The sequence below is a fragment of the Plenodomus lingam genome, assembly GCF_022343315.1.
Source record: "Plenodomus lingam strain CAN1 chromosome Unknown contig_23, whole genome shotgun sequence".
Lineage (NCBI taxonomy): Eukaryota > Fungi > Ascomycota > Dothideomycetes > Pleosporales > Leptosphaeriaceae > Plenodomus > Plenodomus lingam.
Window position 1 is genome coordinate 574,821 of NW_027093940.1, and position 13,352 is coordinate 588,172.

Here is a 13,352-nt window from a genome sequence, read left to right on the forward strand (position 1 = left end):
TACATGCTACCAACAACCCCTTTGAGAGACGGACGCGACTAGGCCAATTCCGATGCCAAACTATGCCAAACTATGAGCACCCCCAGCTTGCATTCGGGCCATGGGACATGGCTAGTAGCTATGTATATTGACTGTGTACCGGTAGAGTACTGTATATGTATCATCATGAGGTGAGTTGCGAGTGAGAGCTAACAGCAATAACAAAAACGACATGGAAGCGCGGATATACTGTCACTAGATCTGGGCCTTTGTCCCTGTCTCTTTCAAGTACTTGTATTCTATTCACTGGACAGTGTTCTCTACCGGTAACCCCCCTCCATTCCCTGTGGTAGCTAAGGTATGCATGTACTATTGTACTATGTATCTACTACTGTATGTAGACATGGCGCACTACTGATCCATCATCAACATCATCATCATCAACATCATCATCATCATCATCATCATCATCATCATCATCATCCATCATCCACTCCCTCCCTGGCTGGCTGGCCTGGCATGTGGTGCAGCAATGGATGGGGGTCGAGGAACAGTCCAAACACACATATCTGCCTCATCCACAAGATTGTCACTCAGTCTTCTCTGAATATCACCATCACATACATGCAAAAGCAGGTCGAGTAGCCAAGTCAGAGCAAGAGCTTTCACCGACCAGCACGAAGCTCTCGCGAACTGGACACGCGGTGCGGCCAACGACGAGGGCTGCACAAGGAAGGAACGATCGCGGCTAAGCAGGGGCGGCCGGCAACAAGCGAAGCGAGCAAGCTCCAAGCTCCAGGGCTCCTTCCAACTTCCAACCAGACCAGACCAGACCAGACCTGACCTCGCCCGTCAGTAGGAAGATCCTCCAAGAACGCCGCTCTACCTAGAGTACACTACACAACCTTGACCTTGAACCATCAACCTAATCTCCCCAATCTTCCCACCTCCTCCTGCCTGCTTTTGGCTCTCTTTTGGTACTTCCAATGATGCCAGTCTCATCACTTTTCTTCCTTTGAACCCCTTCGCCTGTCTCTCCTTCTTGAGCCCCTCCCCCCCCCCCCACCCCAAACAGACATCATCTGTCGTGTATATACAGCAAACTGCCAGCATGGATGCAGGATATAGTATGGATGTCGACGACCTCTTTGGAGACTCGGAGAATGTCAACTTGCAAACAATCAACGTTGCACCGCCCGTTAAAGGTCTTGCACGGAGAATCGATGACCTGCGATCCAGTGGCTGTTGTCAGTAAGAGACGATCGGTGCGAGAGAGAAGAAATAAGAGGGCTTGCTGCTAACAGTCGGCAGGAGAATAGCATGGTCGAAGAATGGCTGTGTTGCATACATCACTCCAGATGGCTATAGTGTCAAACTCAAAGTCTTCTTTCGAGACCCTGCCACCGCCAAGTGGGATCTGGGCAAAGATGTCCCACTGGAATTTCCACAAGGCCATGACGTCTACCCATTAGTTCATGTATCCTGGAGTAATCTGGGCAACGATCTTGCTGTTGTAGACGAAGCCGGCCGTGCCATGGTCTTCTCATGCGCCATGGCCTTGGATCGATTGCAGTTTGTTCCTGTCGAACTAGCCCATCCAGAATCCGAGGCAGATGCCGTGGTGGGAATGCATTGGCTAGCGATTCTTCCATACGAACAAAAGGTAGGGAGGGAAAGCCATAGATGCCCAGCCCACGAGAACTAAAGCAGAGTAGAGTCACATTGCCTGGTCGGCCGTGCGGGACGGTGCCAAATGGAAGTGGAACATTCGTTCCCACAAGTTCCATGATGCACATCATCCAATTGACAGCAAAGCTTCATTCATCTATCTCAAAAGGCACGGCGAGCTAAGGCTTCGTTTCCAACAAAACGACAGTGCATGGCAAGAGAGCTCGGCTCAATTGGGCCCAATGGTTTCCACAAAGGAACCCTTTACACACGCTGCGTTCGCATCTAATAACGGTAAGAACCAGACCAAAAGGTCTGCATTGTCAATGCTAACCACTCTTATCAGACAACAGTCTGTTACTAGCAGCTTATGACGTGAACCGGCGACTGCATCTCTATCGCATCGAGACCACTTGGAACATTCCTGCGGATAAGCAACCCAATCGTGTGACGCCGTTCGAAAAGCCGACGATACAGGTTGTGCTCATTGCCATGGAGGATAATACCAGTCCTATCGACCTTACTGCAGCAGACCTGAGCAATGGCACGGAACCGCAGGGAACCGCCGCTGCCCAATTAACGCATCTCAACTTCCTTCCTATTACGCCTGAACATGGCGATGGCTCATTGCCCACGATCCAGGCCATCTTCGCCAGACCGCCAAACATGATAGCCTGTGATCAAATGTCGCCTCAGGAAACGCTACATAGCGTGATAGTAAAGTGGACGGTGCTTCAGAGTCAGCAGAATCAAGTACATCCAAGCCTCGACCAAGTCACTTCGAAGAAGAAAGGCGTGAACTCAGTCTCTGGTAGGACCATCTTCCTACTCCAAAGACAACCTGACTTCACCCTCCATGCTGTCGTACTCGCCTTTTACCCTATCTGGTACAACATGTTACTGGCCTTTTGCTACAGTGACGGAACACTGGAATTCAGGAAGCGATCGACGATGGAGATAATCATGCCAGATGGGAATACTAATACTGTGACTTCTCTACTACAAGCTGGCTATGTCTTCTCGCATGCCGAACCATCACTGCATGTTGCATTCTCTCCAAATCACTGCATAGCAGTTTGCATGCAACAAGAAGGCGGCATCAAATTACGCCCAATGGAATACCAAAACGGCACAATCACCGACGAGGAAGACCCCCGGCATTCTGCAGCACTCGCAGCGCTGGTGCTGCAGTCTTCATCAGCAGCACATCAGTACTACTCGAGCGACGACATCTTTGCCATTTTGGGTCCACTATCAGAAAAGAGGAAACAAGATTTCATTGCCCTGCTCTTCGATGGCCTGGACGTGAACATTGACTGTGGTATCGACGACATGTGCAATAATCACCTCATCCTTCTCGGCCGCGCCCCCTTCTTCGTCAAAACCCTGTCTGCAATGCACATACTCGGTCTCGAGGGAATCGTCAGCCGCTCACTAACCAGCAAAATTGCCTGGATAGTGCTGAATATCAAATATGTCACCCAGATCCTTACCACCATCGCAAGGATTCACAACCAAAAAAGCCCGCTCGAGAGCAATTCTCTCCGCCCCGATGGCGTACCCCAACTGATCGGGGTATGCCGCTGGATGATGCACTTCATGGCCTATATACTCGACGAGCTCTTTTCTCTCGGCCGCGAAATCGAAGACATACCCCCAGAATCTCTGACGCGCGAAGTGCTCGAGCAAAAAATCCACGAGCTCAACAAGCCTGCCGTCCTCATCCTCCTCTCCGCCTTTCCCCGCTTCATGATGAAGAGCTGGGCCCACCCGCTCGCCTGGGTCAAGCGCTCCGCAGACACACTCACCCACTCCTCCACACCAGTGCCCGCGCCTGAGATCCGCAGAATATACACGCCCCTGCACGTCGCCCTCAACGAACTCCCCTTTGAATGGCGCTGGTTCGAAATGCTCGTTGTCGAAACTCACAACCTCGTCCGCGGCACGTTCAAGAAGGCCGGGCTCTCCGACAGCCAGCGCAACGCCGTCGAGCGCGATCTCCTCGTCGGCAAAATCCCAGACGTCTTGTTCCCCGTCGCCAAGCGCCTCGTTACCGATCGCCTGTGGAATAGCGCGCAACCTGGTGGCTGTCTGGCTGATAAGTTGGATGTCGGCAGGCTCATGTTCTTCGATACGACCTGGCTCGGCTTCACCGAGTCGAAGCGGGCCCGTCTGTGGCATCAGAGCCATGTGGTGGACGTTTGTCAGAAGATGGTGATTCGCGGTCGAGGCAAGACGGTGTATCCTGGAATCGCTGGGCCGTTGCAGGGTCAGGGTCAAGGTCACAGTCAAGGTCAGGGCCAGAGTCAGAATGGGGATCGGAATGATGGGTTGCGCAGTGTGCATGGGGCCGGTCTTGGTGCTGTGGGCGGCTTGGAGGAGCCCGGGAAGAAGGCCAGGCTGAGGCAGTGTGTGAGGTGTGGAGAGTGCATGGAGGATGTGGTCCAGGGTCTGCCAGGCTATAGTCTGACGCATGCCAGTTGGCTCATGGGCGTGGCCAAGCATTGTAATTGTGGGAATAGCTGGATGCTGGCAGACGACAAGAAGGGGGCCAAGTAGATGTGTTCTGATTACCTGTCGGAATACCTCGTGTATACACAGTCTTACCTCGAGGCTTGTCACACGATATTCTATTAGAACAAGGTCAACCAACTTGTAAGACAAACATGGGCCAACCTTCATCGTGGTCAAAATGTTCATTTGCTCTTTTTTTTCATTCAGAGTCCTTCATATGCATCTAATGCATGTCTTCATCATGTCATGTCGTCTTCCTGGACAGAACGTTCAAGGTTGGTACCTTTAGACCATGGACCCAGCGCAGCGAAACCATATGGTCGGCAGGCTTATCTACGACTTGGCCGCACCAGCCTTGATGAGAAGGATGTCGCCGTCTTCGACAACATAATCCTTACCCTTGGTCATAATCTTGCCCTTTGCCTTGACACCAGCCTCATCACCCTCCTCCCTAAGGACGTTGTAGTTATATACAATGGCCTGGATAAACGTCTTTTCAAAGTCGCCGTGTATGACACCAGCAGCTTGTGGTGCCTTGGTGCCATTCCTTATAGTCCATTGCCTGACCTCGTCGGTACCCGTTGTGAAGAAGCTGCCAAGGTTGAGAGCTTTGCGCATGGTGAGGACGACTTTGGGAAGAGCAGACTTTGTGCCGAGATTCTTGCACTCTTCAGCCGCCTCGGCGTCAGACATGGCGGCCAGACGCTCCTCGAATTGGACGGAAATGGGGATGACTGGGTCGCCGGGCGCGTTGGTCTTGACCCATTCAGCAATCTTGGGCAGGTGCTTGTTCTTCTGACGAATGTAGTCCTTTTCACTGAGATTGACGAGATAGACAACGGGCTTGGCTGAGAGCAGGAAGAGAGGGTTGATGACCTCGACCTAGTGAATTGTAAGCCAATGTTTGGTATATGCAATTTTTGGTACATGTAAAGCATGTAGGGTGCGTCGATCAGAAAAGGAAGTTACTTCAGAACGACCCGGCGTTACGGGGTCATCAGAGAGCTGGGATTATAGAGCAATCGCTCTTTGTCATCTTGTCGCGAGAAGAAAAGGAGGGGTAGGAGAGGGATACATACCTGCTTTGGCGACCAGTCACCCTTTCGCACATCCTTACCGTCCTTGAGCATGGCAAGGATTTGCTCGACAGTCGCTTGCTCCTCCTTGAGCTTCTTCATCTCCAAACTCTGACCACCTCGCCGTGTCTCCTTGACAAGCTTCTCAAGAGATTTCTCGACAAACTCGATGTCCTTTAGCCGCAGTTCCTCGGAGATGATGTCCAAGTCACGGATAGGGTCAACATCGCCCTCAACGTGGATGATCTCGGCATCGTCGAAGCATCGAACGACTTGGAAGATGGCATCGACGGCGCGAATGTGTGACAGAAAGGCGTTTCCGAGACCCGCACCAGTCGAGGCACCGCGCGTCAGACCAGCGATATCGTAGACGGTCAAGTTGGCGGGCACAACGGACTTGGGCTTGTAGTGCTCCACGAGCCAGTCGAAGCGCTCATCAGGGACGATGACACGGGCCTCTTCAGGGTCGATGGTCGCATAGGGGAAGTTCTGGGCGCATGTCAGCGCAAAGGTCGCGGCGCAAATGGCTGGCAGGACGGGATGCTAACTTACGGCGGGGTTGCCAAGCGAGCACTTTGTGATGGCCTGGAAAAGAGTTGATTTACCGACGTTTGCTAGGCCAACCTGGCGATTACTGTTAATGTGAGAACGCGGCAAGGCAAACACAGCGCAGGGCTCTCACTCACGATGCCGCTCTTCAGGCTGTTGCCAGGCCTGCCGAGGGGGAGCTTCTCCTCTTTGACTTGCTTCTTGGGAGGCATTTTCTTCTTCTTGGGCGCCGATGCGTAGCCGCGGGCGAGTGTGAGGAAAGAGAGGGAAAATTTGGCCGAGGACGAGGATGAGGGCGCACAAGGTGCAAAATGAAAAGGAGTTGAGAAATGGCACGCAGTACTTGCTGCGGGAGGGAAGAAAGAGGGTATCAAAGAAGCAAAGGAAAGAGGAAGAAGTTTGGTGGGGGGCGTGATGAGATGCAGAGGGAGCTGCCCGCTCTCTCCTTGGGATGTGGGTGGTGGGCAAAAAAATGAGCTGCAGCGGCCAACCGAATTCTGCAGCTCAGTATTTGAGCTAATGAGCCGTTCTGGGGGGAGGGGGGGGGGATTACTAGAGTACTGTCACCACTGGGTGCGTGCACAGAAGAAATTATTTCTTGTGGTGTTTGATGGGTTTGGTAGAGTTTGCAGTGTTTGCAGCGTTGTTCATAGCCGCAGTGAGACCGACCAAAGGCCCAGAAGGGGTTGTTGTGCTGTAAAGGGGAAAGGGTGGCTTGGAGCCTTTGCCCACTTCACCCCCTCCCTCAGCCGCTCAGCTCAGCCAGCCTTGCCATGCACATGTCTCAGCCGAGCGCGGGTCGACGGCGTCACCTACACTCGTCGTCGTCGTCGTCGCCGTCTTCTTCTTTCTTTTCCTCCTCCCCCTCCCCCTTCTCCTCCTGCTGCTGCTGTACTCTGACTCCCTCAGGGCTGGTCCCGATCACTTCACCATAGATATTACATCTTCCTGCCTCCCTCCTTCTCACCCTCCCCTCACCGTCATACATGTCACCGTTCACGCATCTATGATACCCTGCTGTATTCTGCCTCATCGGAATCACCGGCGTGAACTGCTCCTACATCACTAGCACGGCGCAACCTGTCGTCACACACTCACGCCTTACCCCTACTCATCCTAATGTCTTCTTCGACCCGGCCAAAAGCCGCGCAGAAGACTTCTGGAGGGAGCAATCACAGAAGCACACTCTCACTACAGAGGACCCAAGTCACCATACACATATACGATCTACTACCACCTGGCAAGATCTCGACTGTGCTGTGGACGATTGGTAGTTCCCTCCTACACTCAGGCGTTGTTATTGGCAACAAGGAATATGCCTATGGCGGACACGATCGACGCAATCTGACTGGAGTCTACTGGACAAAGCCAGGCCAAGAGCCTCCGGGCGGGACTTTCAGGCAGGCAGTGCTACATGGCTTCTCATTCAGACCCGCCGAGGAGCTTGAAGCCATCATACAAGAGGTAGGCAGACTGCGCGCCGCGCCCATGACGGAGCTGACACAGACAAAACAGGCGTCGCAAGAATTCCAAGGAACCTCCTACAACCTCCTGACCAAGAACTGCAACCACTTCACCTCGTATCTCTGTGAAAGACTCACAGGTCGCCCTGCCCCCAGTTGGCTCAACCGCGCCGCCAGCATAGGCGTAGCTCTCCCATGCGTTGTACCACGGGAATGGATTGCGCCACCGGAATATGATACAGCGGATGGAGAGCTCCTTGACGAGGACTTTGAAGACGAAAGAACGTCTATGCTCCGACACGACCGACAACGAGAGCGCTATCTGGCAGCTGCAAAGCAAACAGGGTGGGATGAAGACGAGAGTTCTGCTCGCAGTAGTCCAAGTGAGCAGAGCGGCGCAGGATGGAATTCTGGGCATTCGGGAAGAGAGGATGTGCCCCGGCTGGTCAACATCACGGAAGCCGACAGCAGTGGTAGGACGTTGCCGTCGGCGGAGAGAGCGCCATTGCCGAAGAATTTGAAATGACTGGCGAGAGACACATGTTGGTCAGAGAGAGATGTTGGTCGTGTCCGTCTTCTATATGCACAATACCCCAATCTTACATGTTTTTATCGATTGCACATACATGAACCCTCTCAATGGCCAGCTGCCTCGTGATAGGCCGTATTGTACAAGACTGCTCTTCCTTTGATGCGGCCAATAAGATAAAAAAACACCCCAAGGGCAGAGTCATCTAACCTAGCCTCCTGGGCTTCTTGCTCCTAACACCACCAAATTTCAACCGCGTGCTGTCGCTCAGCTTTACAATCAACGGTCGTATCCTCTTTCCTTCTGCGCCCAGTATCGCCTTTGTGACGGCTTCCCTTCCTGGCCCAAAGCCTCTGTAGATCAATTCGAGTTTCTGAATCTGCGGGAGCAAGCCCTTGTCCTGGATCCTGCTCATGACGAAGGCTGCCAATTGGTATCCAGCATCGTATGTGCCCCGCCCCGCCTTTCGAAAACCAATGTTGCCACAGGAAACAGATATGAGGGCATCTCTGTTTGGCTTGGAGAGGGTGATGTGTGTGTTGTGCTTGGTTGCGTAGATGTGCAGCTTGTGCTTGGTGTCTTCGTCCCAGTCCTTGGTCCTGAGGTTCCAGGCCTCGGACGGTGCGGCTCCAGGGATCAGGTTGGAGATGTGGTCTGGTGAGGCCCGGTGGAAGTTCTTGTCGACGGTGCCCATGAGCGAGTCGATAGTGTGTTCGGACTTGTCGCTCTTGTCTAGCAGGGCGAGTGCGCGGGTCGACTGCGAGAAGGGACGGAAAGGCTGGGCATGGCGACAGGATGCACAGAGGGTGGACTGCAGTGCGCGCAAGCCTCGCAGCGCTGACTTCTGGGTCATGGCCATGGACGGCGACGGTGTGCTGGATTTGGCTAACGGCTGCTGCCCCCCGTAATCATCAAGTCAAACGGTCAATGGGGCGAGATGGGCTCAACCGACCGAATAGCAATGTCGAAGAAAGTTGAGAGTTGCGCAGCGCTCGGGCCTTGCCGGTAACGTTACCGTACTGGTTGCCCAAATTCATCACTTCCGATGCGGGAAAGAAAAGCATCGCCGCCTGAACTTGTGCTCGACCATCCCTCCCCGCCATACTGTCCTTGTTATAATCTCTCTTCATACCCCCCCTCTTTGTCAATAAAACACGTCGTCTTCTATTGCGTAATCCAATTATCCAAATAAGCATGAGACCTCCCACAGCAAGCACACTTGCGCGATGGAGCATACAGCCCGTTGCCGCCGCCCCAGCAACTTCTGCGAGCGCATATGGCAGAGCTGCGGCCTACAGACGGACATCCACAGCGTCTGTGGCCCGGAGCCCTGCGACCCGAACGTCGCTGTCAATACAATCATGTCCTTCGCCGCTCTCGTTCTTGCGAAGCAACTTCCTGCCTGAGGTCGTCATCTTCCGGACCTCGTCTGCATATACCCGCCAATTTTCGTCCAAATCTGCACCACAAGAACAAGCGCAAAAACAAAAGACCGCGACGGCTGAAGAGCCCCAGGCAAAACCAGAATCTCCCAAGAAGCCAGTGAACCCAGAAGGGTCTGCAAACGAACACGCAGCAGGCGAAGCGGGCAAGGAAGGCGACGAGACAAAGGAAAAGAAGGCTGGAGAGGAGGAGGCTGGCGAAGAAAAGGAAGGAGAAGAAGGTGCGAAGAAGGAGAAGAAGGAGAAGAAGGATGCGCCCCCACCACCACCCCACGGCGACAAGACACCATGGCAAGTCTTCACGGAGACTTTGCAGCAAGAGTTCCAGGCCTCCAAGGAATGGAATGAGTCCACCAAGCAGTTGGGCGGCTCGATCCACGACTTCACACAAAACCCACAAGTCCAGAAGGCAGCAGAGATCACAGAGGCAGCCAAGACAAAGACTGCCCAGGCACTGAAGGCTACCGGACGCGCCGTGGGCCAGGGTGCAGCATGGACTTGGGATACCCTGCCCGTCAAGGGCGTGCGTGCCGCCGCCAGAGTCACTGGAACCGGTCTAGACTATGCTACACGGCCAGTGCGGCAAACCAAGGCATTCCAGGCTGTCAAGGAAACTATCGATGACGGTAGTTCGTCGAGATATGGAGGTTGGGCTGAAAAGGAGGAGCGCAGGAAGAGGAGAGAACTGAGGGAGCTTAATGAGCTGCAGCGGACTGGAGGCAAGCGCTCTGAGCCCATGGAAGAAGATCCCAAGTAAGGCGATAATTCTTTTCAACGCAGCAATCTGCTAATACCACTAGTGCTGGCACCAACGTCACCCTTCACAAGGACGCAAAGTACAAGGAGGTCTGGCGGGAATGGAAAGACAACTCCAAGCTCGCACAGGGCTTCTTCAGCATCAAGTCCATATACAACGAGTCCGACAATGCCCTCATTTCGACAGCCCGCAGCATCTCTGACCGTATAACTGGATTCTTTGCTGAGAATGAGACAGCCATGGTCATTAAGAAGTTCCGCGAGATGGATCCCAACTTTCAAATGGAGCCTTTCCTCACCGAAATGCGCGAGTACATTCTCCCCGAAGTCTTGGACGCCTATGTAAAGGGTGATGTCGCCGTTCTCAAGGAGTGGCTCTCGGCAGCACAGTACTCCGTCTATGCAGCGCTGATGCAACAATATCAGGCCGCTGGTCTCAAGTCTGACGGCAAAATCGTCGACATTCGAGGCGTCGACGTGCTGAACGCCAAGCTCCTGGAGCCCGGTGAGATCCCAGTCTTTATCCTCACATGCAGGACACAGGAGGTGCACGTCTACAGGAATGCGAAATCTGGAGAGCTTGCATCCGGCATGGACGACAAGGTGCAGCAGGTAACGTACGCCATTGGTGTCACCCGGATACCAGAAGACGTCAACAACCCCGAGACGCGAGGCTGGAGGCTCATCGAACTCCATAAGAGCGCAAGAGACTACTACTGATCGACTCGCCATTGCACGGATCCTTTGACTGTTTGTTTCTATAACGATCTTGTACCATTATCCTGTTTTTTTTATTCGTATTTCTCAAGGTGGTTCCAGGTTGTTTGGCATATTTCTGGCGTCTAAAAAAGAGTCTGTCCAGAGTCTCAATACGACTGTCTGTCACATTTCCAACCAATATGGAGGATGTGCACTTTTTTTTGTTATGTTGTAGGATGGTGGATAGGCCAACGTTGCACAAAGGCTCGACGTATGATATGAAGACGCACTCTCCCACTCTGTATGTATAGTATTTGGATGATATATGGCTGGGTCGTAGCGGTTGACGACATCACAGCGAGGCTCAGGAGAGTATCGAGTTAGAGACAAAGATGACTTCTCAAGAGTACGTGTAGTACTCTACAATACCCAAAAAGGGCGAGTGCGGTACGGTGTATTGACATGTGAAGATGTCACCACGCCTGCCGACCGACTGATAACATAGGCAGTGTGTCAAACCCCCAAACCAATGCATTCGTCCTCATTTTCGGACGAACAGCACTTGAAACCCCCATACATGCATACATGGTAACATCTGCGCGATTCCTTGGCCGCCTCACACCATCTCTCTCGCCAGCCCTGCCTTCCCAAACCGCCATGCCGAGGTACAAACCCCCTCCATCCCCTTGAAATTTGAATTCCACCCTCGCGTCCAAGCTCACACAGCCTCCCCGACCATCAACCTTTTTTTTTGGCGCATCGACATTAGACACTTGCCCGAATTCTTCTATTCTTGTTCGGCTAGCTTCGCTCGCTCGCTCCATCTCGACATACCTTGTTCCTGGGCGGGTGGTCAAAATGTTCTCCGCAAGGATCGCCGTATCGAGACATGTGGGTCTGAGTTGCAGCGCTCGAGGACTCCGGCGCCAGGTCGGCGGGGCGGCGGGTGTGAGTATAATAAGAGAATGTTCAGTTGGGTTTAGGGGCAACCAGAATAGACATTTTTCTAGTGGGATTGGTGGTGAGTTTTTGTCCTTGGTTTCTTTCCCTAGTGGGAGTTGGAGTTGGAGTTTAGTATGTTAACAAAAAAAAAAACCGTGAATAGCATCGAAATCATCATCATCATCATCATCACCACCACCATCACCTCAAATAGACCCCGTACAGTCACCAGAAACTGCAACCACCCCCAAAAAACCAATCTACATTCGCCTCCCCATCGCCCTAGCCCTCACCCTCCTCACCTTCAGCGCCGGCTTCCTCATGGCAGGCAGCCCAGCCGTTGCGCCCCTCCGCGCCCTCGCCAACCCACCCACAGACGCAGAAACGCTCTCGCTCTACGAGCCAGCCACACCGGCCAGCGCCGCAATCGAGCAATCCATCTGGGATCACCCGCTTACCAAATCCCTCCTCTCCAACCCAAACTACATTGCCTCGCGCCCGCACCTCAAGATTCCCGAAGCCCTGCGCGCCCAAAACCTAACGGCTGGCACGCTGCTCGGCGACGACAAGATTGCCGTTCCGCCGGTGCAGTTTACGACGGCCGATGGCTCCACCTTTGTTAGTATCCAGTATCTCGGGTCCGCGCTGTGCGGGCACCCGGGCATCGTGCATGGCGGCTTGTTGGCTACGCTGCTGGACGAGGGCCTCGCGCGCTGCTGTTTCCCCGCGCTGCCGAATAAGGTGGCTGTGACGGCGAGTCTGAATATCACGTACAAGGCGCCCGTCATGGCGGACCAGGTGGTGGTGTTGAGGGCGGAGACGACAAAGGTCGAGGGCCGCAAGGCGTGGGTCAAGGGTAGGCTCGAGACGCTGGTCGATGAGGAGAAGGGGGAGAAGCCGGTGGTGTTGACAGAGGGGGAGGCGCTGTTTATTGAGCCGAGGCAGGCGGCGCACTTGAAGAGGGTGGTGAATTAGATTAAAAAAAGAGGGGCGAGGTTTTCATCCGTGGGTGTAGGGCGACGAGATGGAGATGGATGGGCATTGCTGGGAGTTTTGGAGTCATTTGCTATGCATGCGAAGAGAAGAATAATGGAAGCGGGGGCGCAGGGAGCAGCTTCTTCATGTGCATACAAGGATTCATAGAGCTAGATCTCCCTTTTACTCATTACATACCAGACATTATCATCACCATCGTCACGAATTCACTCCAGAAAAAAGCCAACAACCAGCATATTCAACACTCGCTTCTTCATTAGATATATTAACGTCCAACATGCGTCAACAAACAAGAGAAACGCAGCTTTCATCGGACCAATTCTACTATGCACTTTCCCACCACCAAGATGCCGCTCTCCTACATACAAAGAAAGAGTAGTGACCGATTTTAAGGGGAGGAAGAGCGGGGGGAGGCAGGAGCAGGAGCAGGAGCAAGGATGACACTCCTCTTTTCCCAAGATACCACCACTTCTTACGCCACGTTAAAAAAAAAGGACAAAGAGACAAGGCAACAAGCCAGCTCGCTCATACAACACGACAGCTACCAAAACCATCAACAGAATCAGTCACAAAACACACACTGCTGAAGCCAGTGCACATGAAGTGAAATTCCAGCGAACAAAGAAGACATGGAAGAGCTAGCCTCGACGAGATTGGCAGGAGAAGAGAAAAAAGACCCAAGAAGCGAAATGCAGGGTAGATGATTATTTACACTCGGACGAGAGACGAGCCGATGGAG

General features: G+C 53.2%; 8 protein-coding genes across 8 annotated transcripts; 4 read left to right on the forward strand and 4 right to left on the reverse strand.

Annotated features, from left to right (window-relative positions):
* Positions 1-1,090: 1,090 nt before the first annotated feature.
* IAQ61_005909 (uncharacterized protein) lies at positions 1,091-4,206 on the forward strand (the record flags this gene model as incomplete). Its single annotated transcript, XM_066096980.1, has 4 exons — positions 1,091-1,230; positions 1,291-1,642; positions 1,695-1,941; positions 1,994-4,206. 4 exons carry the CDS (start codon positions 1,091-1,093, stop codon positions 4,204-4,206), a joined length of 2,952 nt encoding a protein of 983 aa, XP_065952972.1.
* Positions 4,207-4,494: 288 nt separating this feature from the next.
* OLA1 (Obg-like ATPase) lies at positions 4,495-6,405 on the reverse strand (the record flags this gene model as incomplete). The annotated part of the gene is made up of 4 exons (XM_003836034.2): positions 5,924-6,405; positions 5,790-5,861; positions 5,241-5,726; positions 4,495-5,043 (listed from the first exon to the last, which is right to left on the reverse strand). The coding sequence occupies exons 1-4, from the start codon at positions 5,996-5,998 to the stop codon at positions 4,495-4,497; spliced, it is 1,182 nt and encodes a 393-aa protein (XP_003836082.1). The 5' UTR covers positions 5,999-6,405.
* A 189-nt stretch (positions 6,406-6,594) lies between these two features.
* Positions 6,595-6,774, reverse strand: IAQ61_005911 (uncharacterized protein; the record flags this gene model as incomplete). Its single annotated transcript, XM_066096981.1, has 1 exon — positions 6,595-6,774. One exon carries the CDS (start codon positions 6,772-6,774, stop codon positions 6,595-6,597), a length of 180 nt encoding a protein of 59 aa, XP_065952973.1.
* A 131-nt stretch (positions 6,775-6,905) lies between these two features.
* Positions 6,906-7,775, forward strand: IAQ61_005912 (uncharacterized protein; the record flags this gene model as incomplete). Its single annotated transcript, XM_066096982.1, has 1 exon — positions 6,906-7,775. The coding sequence occupies one exon, from the start codon at positions 6,906-6,908 to the stop codon at positions 7,773-7,775; it is 870 nt and encodes a 289-aa protein (XP_065952974.1).
* A 208-nt stretch (positions 7,776-7,983) lies between these two features.
* On the reverse strand, positions 7,984-8,637 carry IAQ61_005913 (mitochondrial 37S ribosomal protein uS11m; the record flags this gene model as incomplete). Its single annotated transcript, XM_003836032.1, has 1 exon — positions 7,984-8,637. The coding sequence occupies one exon, from the start codon at positions 8,635-8,637 to the stop codon at positions 7,984-7,986; it is 654 nt and encodes a 217-aa protein (XP_003836080.1).
* A 52-nt stretch (positions 8,638-8,689) lies between these two features.
* On the reverse strand, positions 8,690-8,881 carry IAQ61_005914 (uncharacterized protein; the record flags this gene model as incomplete). The annotated part of the gene is made up of 1 exon (XM_066096983.1): positions 8,690-8,881. The coding sequence occupies one exon, from the start codon at positions 8,879-8,881 to the stop codon at positions 8,690-8,692; it is 192 nt and encodes a 63-aa protein (XP_065952975.1).
* A 91-nt stretch (positions 8,882-8,972) lies between these two features.
* Positions 8,973-10,696, forward strand: IAQ61_005915 (uncharacterized protein; the record flags this gene model as incomplete). The annotated part of the gene is made up of 2 exons (XM_003836031.1): positions 8,973-9,973; positions 10,021-10,696. The coding sequence occupies 2 exons, from the start codon at positions 8,973-8,975 to the stop codon at positions 10,694-10,696; spliced, it is 1,677 nt and encodes a 558-aa protein (XP_003836079.1).
* A 564-nt stretch (positions 10,697-11,260) lies between these two features.
* Positions 11,261-12,592, forward strand: IAQ61_005916 (uncharacterized protein; the record flags this gene model as incomplete). The annotated part of the gene is made up of 4 exons (XM_066096984.1): positions 11,261-11,340; positions 11,481-11,623; positions 11,649-11,696; positions 11,781-12,592. The coding sequence occupies 4 exons, from the start codon at positions 11,261-11,263 to the stop codon at positions 12,590-12,592; spliced, it is 1,083 nt and encodes a 360-aa protein (XP_065952976.1).
* Positions 12,593-13,352: the final 760 nt, after the last annotated feature.